The sequence below is a fragment of the Aegilops tauschii genome, chromosome 2, assembly GCF_002575655.3.
Source record: "Aegilops tauschii subsp. strangulata cultivar AL8/78 chromosome 2, Aet v6.0, whole genome shotgun sequence".
Lineage (NCBI taxonomy): Eukaryota > Viridiplantae > Streptophyta > Magnoliopsida > Poales > Poaceae > Aegilops > Aegilops tauschii.
In genome coordinates this window covers 102,319,191-102,328,785 of record NC_053036.3, presented here as the reverse complement: position 1 = coordinate 102,328,785, position 9,595 = coordinate 102,319,191, and the positions used below count along the sequence as shown (strand labels likewise).

The following is a 9,595-nucleotide window of genomic DNA, read 5'->3' as shown; positions in this document are numbered from 1 at the left end:
TGGTTCTGGAATATTTGTGAATATATAGGAGGAAGACCTAGGTCAGGGAGTCACCGAGGGGCCCACAAGGTAGCCTCCCCTAGGGCGCGCCCTCCACCCTTGCGCCGCCTCGTGGCTCTTCTCACTTGCACTCCAAGTCTCCTGGGTGTCTTTTGATCCAAGAAAAATCATCGTGAAGTTTCATTCCCTTTGGACTCTGTTTAGTATTCCTTTTCTAAGAAGCTCAAAAACAAGGAAAAATAGAAACTGGCACTGGGCTCTAGGTTAATAGGTTAGTCCCAAAAATAATATAAAATAGCATATTAATGCATATAAAACATCCAAAACAGATAATCTAATAGCATGGAACAATCAAAAATTATAGATACGTTTTTATAGGATCACTCCAAAGTTTTTATAGGAGAAAGTAGGACCAAAATATGTATCAACCTATGTTCCTAGATTACCCCAATGTCACCACGGGAATCTGCAAGTTGATTACAAAAACATACATCAAGTGATTCAATAGAATAGCCCATTGTCACCACGGGAACCCACATGGAAGACATATATCAATTGTTACCAAATCCAAAATATTCAATCCAAGATAAAAAAACCTCAAAGAGCAAGAGTCAGTTCATCACGACAAGATAGAGAGGGAGAAACACCATATGACCCAACTATATTAACAAAGCTTGTGGTACATCAAGATCGTGCCAAATCAAGAACACGAGAGAGGGACCGACAAGCTCAAGGGGCGCACTATAGGGAGAGTGCGTGCCCCCCAGGCTTGTGGCTTCCTCGTGAGTCGTCTGGTACTTCCTCTAAGCTTCGGGGGTCTCTTTTGGTCCACTAAAAATCACCGTAAATTTTTAGCCTAATCCGAGAACTTTTATTTCTGCACAAAAATAACACCATGGTAGTTATGCTGAAAACAACGTCAGTCTGGATTAGTTTCATTCAAATCCTATAGTAGTGCACCAAAAACCATATAAAGTTGTTGTAAACATGGCATGAATACTTCAGAAATTATAGATACATTGGATACATATCACTTGCCCACCCACGCGCCCGCGCCAGCCCTCCCCGATCGCTAGTGCTAGGCCTCCGTTCCCTAGCGCTAGGTCCCTCCTGATCACTGCACTCCTCCTCCCAACACTCCAACCAACTACCGATTGTTGACTAGCGCCTACCGATTGCTGCTGCTAACTAGCGACCGCTGCCGCTACCTACATCCTCCTGACTGCATCGACACCACCAGATCGTGCCATAATTTTCTCTCCCTACACCGACTCTGGCCACCTCCGTCCTCTGCTTCAGCTCCCATGGATTTCTCTCTCAACTCCTCTCTCTCGGGTGGCCATAGCAACCACTTTGTCCTCCTGTTCCAGGAGTAGCAACCCCTTTGACAATACCTTGGTTGTGGTCATCCGCGAGGTTTTGATTTTGAGTGTGTCCCCTCCCACTCCGAGGCTAACTTCTACTTCTGGAAGGTCTACTTTTGCTTTCTGTTCCGCGAGTATGATCTCCACAACCACATTGACGGGCAGACCGATCTCTTGGCCCTACCTTATGACGCAAGTGGATATCCATCAATGCCACCATCATCCGAAGATTCTTCCTCACCATCTCCAAGGATATTTTTCACACATCGTTCATGACGGCGACACCACGCATACGGTGTGGACCAAAATCACCGGCCTCTTCATGACATCAGGCTACAACTCATCGTCTTCCTTCAATAGGAGTTCTTTGATTTACAATAGAACAACTCCTCCATTGATGAGTCATGCACGCGTCTCAAAAATATTGCTGATGAGTTGCAAGATTTGGAGTCCGAGGTCTCCGATGAGCTCCTCCTATCGACGTTGATGGCCGGTCTCATTGAGGACCTCAGCAACGCCGCCTACAACCTCACGATGTTGACCACGCCATCCTTCGAGAACGTTGTGGCATACCTTCGTCTTGAGGAGCGCCGGCTGAAGTAGTTGCGCTCTCGCGTGGTCGACACCGCCTTCGCCGTCGGTGTCTCCCATGGCGCGCCTGCTCCACCATCTGTGGCGCCGCAGTCGCGGCCTCCATCCCCCCGCCACACTACCTGCCTCAACCAGCTCCCGATGGCAATGTGCCTCCAGACTGCAACCGCCAGCGCCGGCACGACCACGTCGGCAATAGCAGTCAGCGCAATGGAGGCAACGGTGGGCAACCACGCACCACCCCGCATCACTAGCCGACTCCACCGTGGACCACATGGGTCACAACCCATGGACAAGGGTTCTGCACGCGTACAACATGCCAGTGTTACGCCTCCTATCCCGAGTCTTGTCGGGCCACCCACCAGGCAATTCTTGTGACGCCTCAGTCTGGTGCGTTGCTCGCCTATCCCGTCGCGCCCGTCTACTCTGGCGTGCCACCACTGATGGCACCCCCGACTACTTCGCGCCGCTGCCAACGACACCACCACCATGGGACCCCGTGCTGTTGACTGCTCTATCGTGCACTCCCACTCCTGCTTCCTATGGCGGCGATGGTGTATGGTACATGGATACTGGTGCATCCTCTCATATGGCCTCCAACCCCAGTAATCTCTCTGTTTCTTTTCCCACCGCTACCACCTCTCACATCAGCATTGGTAACAGTTCCGCCCTTCCCATTACTCATACTGGCTCCACTAGTTTTCCGTCTAACTCCACGCCACTATCTCTTGATAATGTCATTGTTTCTCCACATTTAATTCAGAACTTAGTGTTGTTCGTTCTCTTTCTCGTGATAATTCTTTAACTGTGGAATTTGACAAATTCGGTTTTTTGTTAACGATGCTCATACCCGGATATTCCTCCATCGATGTGACAGCCCCGGAGAATTGTACCCAGTCCAGCCATCTTCATCATCATCTTCCGCTGGACCTATTGCTCTCTTTGCCGTCATTGACCTCTGGCACGCACACCTCGGTCACCCTAGCTCCACCTTTTTCATCGCATATTAAGATTCACGGGACCTTACAAACACACCCGTATATAAAAATAAAATTACAATCATGGTGGTGCAGAAGTCTTCTTCCTCATGTATTCATTGATGATGCATCGTGAGCGTCCCTCGATGCTGCCACTTGGTCTCTGTCTTGGCGGAACAAACTTTCGGAACCCAGGAGCTTGTGGAAACAACAGCCGAGAAGTCGTCGATGCCGACCAGATGACGCCGACGGGCAGATCGCCGCCCGGAGAAAGAACACCGATAAGGGCCCTTAGAAACTCAGAAAACCATGAAAACCGGCCGAATCCAGACGGATCCTCCAAAAATGCAAACCGACCGGATCCCGGAAGACCCGCCAGTGACACAAAACCAAACAACCTCCGCAAGTGGTAAGCACACCAACGAAGCGGGGGAAAGGGCAGCAAAACAATAATTCTAAAACTGGAAAAGTGCCACCGCCGTTGTGCCATCCCAAACCAAACATGAAGATCCCTGAAAGAAAACCTGAGATAAATTACCCACGCCGATGTATGCCAAATCCGGGTTTGAGACCGAACTTGCTGCCATCTAGAGCCACTTGTTGATCCTGATCCTAGCAAGGACGAACTGCCGTAGAAGCCCATCGCGTTTGATTCGGCCGTCTTCCACCAGCTTCACCAGCACCACAGTCGAGTAGCTGCTTATGAAGACCTTCACTCGAACCTCTCCGACCGCAGAACCCCTCCAAGACTTCCCTAGCAAACCGCCTCCGAACTGGTCCACCTTGCTGGGCTAGACGAGAAGACGGCGACATGCAACTAGGGATTTGAATATCACCTTGGCCCTCTTTCTCTCACCAAGCGTTACCTTTTAAATTATAATTGATTTGGAGAAGTGTAATTTCACGCGTATAGCTTGTTTTTCGTTTCAGTTTGGCTAAGTCTCGGTCGACCGAGACTTCGTTATGTCTCAGTCGATGCTATAGTCCTTCGATTTTGCATGGAGATTCGTACAAAAATTTTCTTTTCAGCTTTTTTCTTATACTTTATCACACCCTTTTTGTTTACCCTTTTGCAGGATGCATTTTCGTAAAAGTAAAGTTACACTTTTCTAAATCAATGAGATTAAAAAAAACCTTCGGGACCACTTAGAATTGGTAGAACTGTTCTAAATCAATGAGTCACTATTCGCTATCGGTAGTTTATTATTTTATAATGCAGCTACTAGTTGGCCAGGCCAGTATCAATTGTGAGATATCAGGCAACTTGTCGGTTGACCATACACACTCTAGGCTGAGTATCGTGTCTTTGCATGAAGGGATAACGCGTACCTAAGGATGTTACAGCAGAGAAGATATATATTGCCATTGATAAATAATGATTAACAGAAAAAAATCAATTCCTCACTCTCAGTGAAAAGTATTGCCGTTACGTAGTTGGCTAGTGGCACAACAAGGACTATAGCACAAATGAAGGAAATGAACCAACAAGCAAAAAACCTTAGTGAAAAGTAAACTAGAAATTAAGGAAGACGGAATGGCACACCCAAAAAGCACGACTGAATAGATAGTCTCCACCCTGGAGAGATGATCAACCGGTGTAGGGCTCGTTGACGAACCCGCACTTCTTCCTGATCTGGCCGTTGGTGCTGCTCTTCACCTCGATATTGCCCATCTTCACCATGGCATCCTCGAAATGTCTGTACCACAAGAAATCTCCGATCAACCACCAAGTGTACTTCTCCACCAATTCCTTGGTCTTTGGTGACGTCATGAGCGCTGCGTCGGAGGTGAAGAGCACTTTGCGATCCTTCATGTTCCTGTAGTACTGGCTGTCCAACACGTCGGGGGTCTTGTAGTCCTGCGGCACCGTGGGATCACTGCCGGCGGGACAGTCCTGGGTCAGCTTCCCAGCGTACGTGGCGTCCATCGACATGGTGGAGTTGTCGTTGGCCGGCGGCTGGAGACGGTCACGGAAGGAGGAGCATTGCGAGCGGCCGATGCTGTGCGCGCCGGAAAGCGCAACCATGTCGGTTTGGGTGAGTCCCTTCTTGGCGAACATTTGTGTGAGGGTATTGAGGTTGGCGAAGGGTGGTGGCAGGTTGGGGAGGGTCTCATCTTTTAGGGACACGGACCCGTCGTAGCGGCCGGCTGGCATGCTGAAGTTTATTTTGTTGCCGCTGAGTATCTTGCTGGCGTCACGGCCTGCGAAGGCCACGATGTCGGCGCAGGAGACGACACCCGGACATTTTTCCTCGATCTTCCTCTTGGCCGCGTCTATCACTTCGAAGCCACGCAGGCTCAAGTTTGGGATACCGAGCATCTCCGGATCCGGCTTGCCAGCGACCTTGTTCAGCAGGACAGAGGCATCGCAACCCTGAAAGCCACGCCCAAATTGTTAGCTTCTCAATCCTGCAGTGCACAACTAGGCCTATATATCAATCCAACTTCACTTGCGTATGTATGTATGTGTACCTGGACAAAGCAGTCATGGAAGAAGAGGCGGATGAGCCCGGCCTTGATGCCGGCGGTGGCGTTGCGCACAGCGTCCAGCACGATCTTCTCGGCGTCAGGGCACTTGTCGTCGTAGTAGCCGACCTTGAGCCCAGTGGCAGGTGGAGGCGGGGCAGGGGTGGAAGCCGGTGGGGGCGCCGGCGTGGTGGGAGTGGGGGTGGGATACCCCGGGGTAGGAGCAGGGCTCGGTGGGAGAGTAGCCGGTGGAGGTGAAGTAGGGCTCGTCGGAGAAGAAACCGGTGGGGGCGTGGTGGGAGTTGGGCTAGGATAGCCCGGTGTAGGGCCAGGGGTAGGGCTGGGCGGAGGAGTAGCCGGTGGAGGTGGGGAAGGGCTCGGCGGAGGAGTAGCCGGTGGGGGCGGTGGTATGATGGGAGTGTTGGGATAGCTGTAGCCGTAGCCGGATGCTTGGCAGGCCACGGAACCGAGCACGACCAGCACGGCGAGAAGGGCAAGCTTGGCCATCTTCCTCTGCTCGGGGTAGCTACTCTTGCTCGATCGAGGGACGTCGACGATGGGATGAAGAAAACTTGCTGTTCCGCATGCGTATTTATAGTCTCGATCATGGGGGAAATCGCATGCATGTGTACTCCGGCCGTTTGGAGCGCACGTTTGTGATGAGTCAACGCTGCCTGCACTGAACGTGGTGACCACCCTGCAAGTTCTTGATATGCCTGACGCGGTGGCAGCGGCAGTAAGCTTGGTAGCGACTACGTGGCCATGATTTGATTGAATATATGTGTCGGTAGGTAATGATATCAACCCGTTCTGTATCCTTCGCAAAAAAGAAAAAAAATTCGGCTGGTACTACGAACGAGTGGTGCTAGTGCAATTTTTCCATCATTATATATCCTACTTGTGCTGCGAAAAATCGTACTCCCTTCATTCCATTATACAAGGTCACAAATTCAGATTACAGGTATCAAGCTAAAATTTGATGACTGTTTTGCAAGCTAACATTTCTTTTCATTAATCGGAATCATCAATACACCGCATGCATGCAAGGAAGGCATGGGAAGGAAGTAGCTCTGTGTCATTATGACTACATGCATGCAAGTATTTAACAAGTTGCTAGTACGAGAAAGCATCTTTAATTTTTGCATCGATTATTGTTAGTTGACTTGTATATAGATGTAAAATGTATTTTTGATAGTGCCCTGTATAAGGAAATGAAGGGAGTACTTGTAAACTACTGTAGAAAGTTGAGATGTCTCTGTTTTGTTTATTATTAGGGCATCTCCGACGGCGACCCGCAAATTTTCGACCATCGCCGCCCACCGATAAGGGGACCAGTCATAGGACACGGATGCGGAATGCCGCCATCTGACACTGTCTGTGTACATGCCCGCATATATTTCAAACACTTTTCCAACAAACCGGACCAAGTTCATACAAACAAGGCCGATTTTCATATAAACTGGACCGGACTCATGCAAACACGCCGAATTTTCATTACATTTCGAACATTTAAAAAAAAACTAACCATAAACCTATACTACGGCGGCGGCCGCCTGTTTTCCACTCCCTTTCTATTCCATGTAGGCGACCACCTCCTCCATCGGCCTTCTCCATGAACACCGGTGGTAAGACCCGTCAAGTGAAGGTGTGGCCTTCCATGAGGAAGAGTAGAACACAGGAGATGGACCGGCCCTGCCGCCTCCCGTGCACTACTCATCCTCGCAGGGGTTCGCGACCTGTCTTTCACCGGTGGTCCATATTGGAGATGGACAAATGGTGGCCCTATCGTCGTCCAACCGGGCCACTCGATAGTTCGTCGGCGGCCTGTAGGAGGCGCAGCTGGCGTTTTTCATCTCCCCGATCGCCCGCAACCGCGCCTCCGGGGCGTCCGCTTAAGCGCGAACGGCCTCGTAGATCGTACGCTGCTCCGCGATGAAGTTGGGGTTCCACCCGCGCTCCTACTAATATTCTTAGTGCGCCACTATTAAGTTTCTACCTAGCCATAGGGTATTTCCTAGTAGTGTTCGATGCGGCCATGGCCACCACAACCTCCTCGTTCGCACGCTTGCCGTCGATCTGACCCTCCGCCAGCCGGTGCTACTCTAGGAGAAACAAATTGTACCGTTGTTCCTCCAGCGCCTCACTATTATAGTCTCTGGATGACACAACACGTCCGAATCACGTGCTCCAGATGGTTCCACGCAGTTTGGGGGTTGGCGTTGGAGATGCCCTTACTACTACTACTACAAGTAGAACCCGAATTTCATTTGCAAGCTAGTAGGATATCATACACAAGCTGACATATAACAGGTTGCCAGATACATATACTCAAATTCAGTTCCTCTGTCGGTGCGTCTATGTGTGGATCGTGTTGACTGCAACGAATATATTAAAGCTAGCCATGTGCGTATAGTGAGATATGGCACTACATAATATACACTGCCGTCTATGTTTAGACCGTGTTGACTCCAAAGACCATAATAAAGCTACCTTTGTGCGTAATAATGAGATGTGGCACACTACATGATATACATTGCTTATCTTGGTTAGATGAATTTTCTTTTTGCAAGGGAAACCTTCCTATCTATTCATAGCAGTAAAAAGAAGACTAGAAGTAACAGAAATTACATGCAGGTCCATGGGCCATCTAGCGATGACTAGAAGCAATTGAGCAAGCGGGAGGTGTGACACCGTCATTGCCCCTCCCTAACCGGAGCCGGGCAAAGCTTGTTATAGTAGATTGTTGAAAAGTCGTCACACGACCTGCACATCAGAACAGTAGTCATCGCAAATGAAGAAAAGTACAGATCAGAAGCAGGGCCGTTGAAGGGCCTGTGCGAGCTATGCGCTCGCACTGGGCCCCAAATTCCAGAGGCCCGTTTTGGTCCTAATTATAAGTATTGCAATATGAATTGGGCACTTTTTTAGCGTTGTAGGCCTGGTCCGGTTGGAGGCGGCAGGACTCTCCCGTAATAGGCATTATGGGCCTGGTGGACTAGCAGGTTGCTGGGCACATGTATCTCCCCATTGCTACTTGCAATTTTTGAGACCCCTAAAAAAACCCTGCAAATTTTGAGGCAAAAAAGTTAGGAATTTTGGTTTGTGGAAAAAACAAAATAAATTGAACATCAAATGTTGCCCTCAAATGTCACCTCAAATTTGCTTTTTTCACCGATGAAACAATGCCGCTCCGTTCTGCATGACAATTGTCAAGCATGCTTGCGACACTAACACGAACATCTACAAAAAAAAAAGAATTTTTTGACAACATTTACTATTTTTTTTCATGTTACTGTTCACCCAACCCTGATTGAAGACTTCATTTCAAGAAACACTCAATGAACCTAAAACGGATTTTCAGAACATGGGGGCAATGGAGCACTTTATTTTGAAAGATTCTTAAAATATTTGATATTTTTTTTACAAGAATACGCATGCATGTGGTCTAAGTACCTATGAAATTTCGTTCAATAATACGTTGTATTACGTGCTGCATAGAAATGACAAAATTTCCGCCCAAAAACATGAAAAAGCAAGCCCCTAATTTCCATGTATTTTGTCTTTTTGTATCTTTTACATGCAAGCATGCATATTGCTGAAATTTTGGCCCGATATACTGCATTGTTTTACGTTAATGCACACAAAATTTTGAAAAAATTTCAATCCATAAAAATGTGTTTTTTGAACTTCAAATAAAGTGCTCCGTTGCACCCGTGCTCAGAAGTCAATTTTCGGTATGAACGGCGCTTTTTGCGCAAAAAGATACAAATCTATTATAAAACTTTACAAAAAGTACAATACACTCGAAACTTAATAAAAGTTACATAAGGTCAGTTTATTGCTTTAGTAACTTTAGTCTTACAACATTAATATTTGATATAATTTAAAACAGTGTATGAAATAACACATATCAGAAATTACATGATTACGTGAGAGTATGTATAGTTATATTATAAGAACAGAAAAAACTAGGGACCCGCATTTCATACCGGGGCCCCAAATTTCTGGAGACGGCCCTGATCAGAAGTATCCAATCTGTAGACACATGAACACACGAATGTAGACTGACGTTGACCGAATCCTGCGAGAACCGTCGGAAACACACCTCCACACACCCTTCGACAAAGCTAGTCGCATCTCCAGTACGGGGCCAGGTGAGGAGAATCTTATTCCATCTTTAGGGAGCCACCACTATCT

At 48.1% G+C, this 9,595-nt stretch overlaps 1 protein-coding gene across 1 annotated transcript; it reads right to left on the bottom strand.

The window, feature by feature from the left end:
* Positions 1-4,276: 4,276 nt before the first annotated feature.
* LOC109766658 (peroxidase 2-like) lies at positions 4,277-5,964 on the bottom strand. The gene is made up of 2 exons (XM_073508105.1): positions 5,405-5,964; positions 4,277-5,306 (listed from the first exon to the last, which is right to left on the bottom strand). The coding sequence occupies exons 1-2, from the start codon at positions 5,903-5,905 to the stop codon at positions 4,521-4,523; spliced, it is 1,287 nt and encodes a 428-aa protein (XP_073364206.1). The 5' UTR covers positions 5,906-5,964; the 3' UTR covers positions 4,277-4,520.
* Positions 5,965-9,595: the final 3,631 nt, after the last annotated feature.

What these genes read in the sequence shown, in the direction of transcription:
- LOC109766658 (XM_073508105.1), bottom strand. Translation starts at nt 5,905, where the DNA reads ATGGCCAAGCTTGCCCTTCTCGCCGTGCTGGTCGTGCTCGGTTCCGTG. An exon ending in TCCATGACTGCTTTGTCCAG is followed by an intron (nt 5,307 to 5,404) that starts GTACACATACAT and finishes CGTGGCTTTCAG; the next exon opens with GGTTGCGATGCCTCTGTCCT.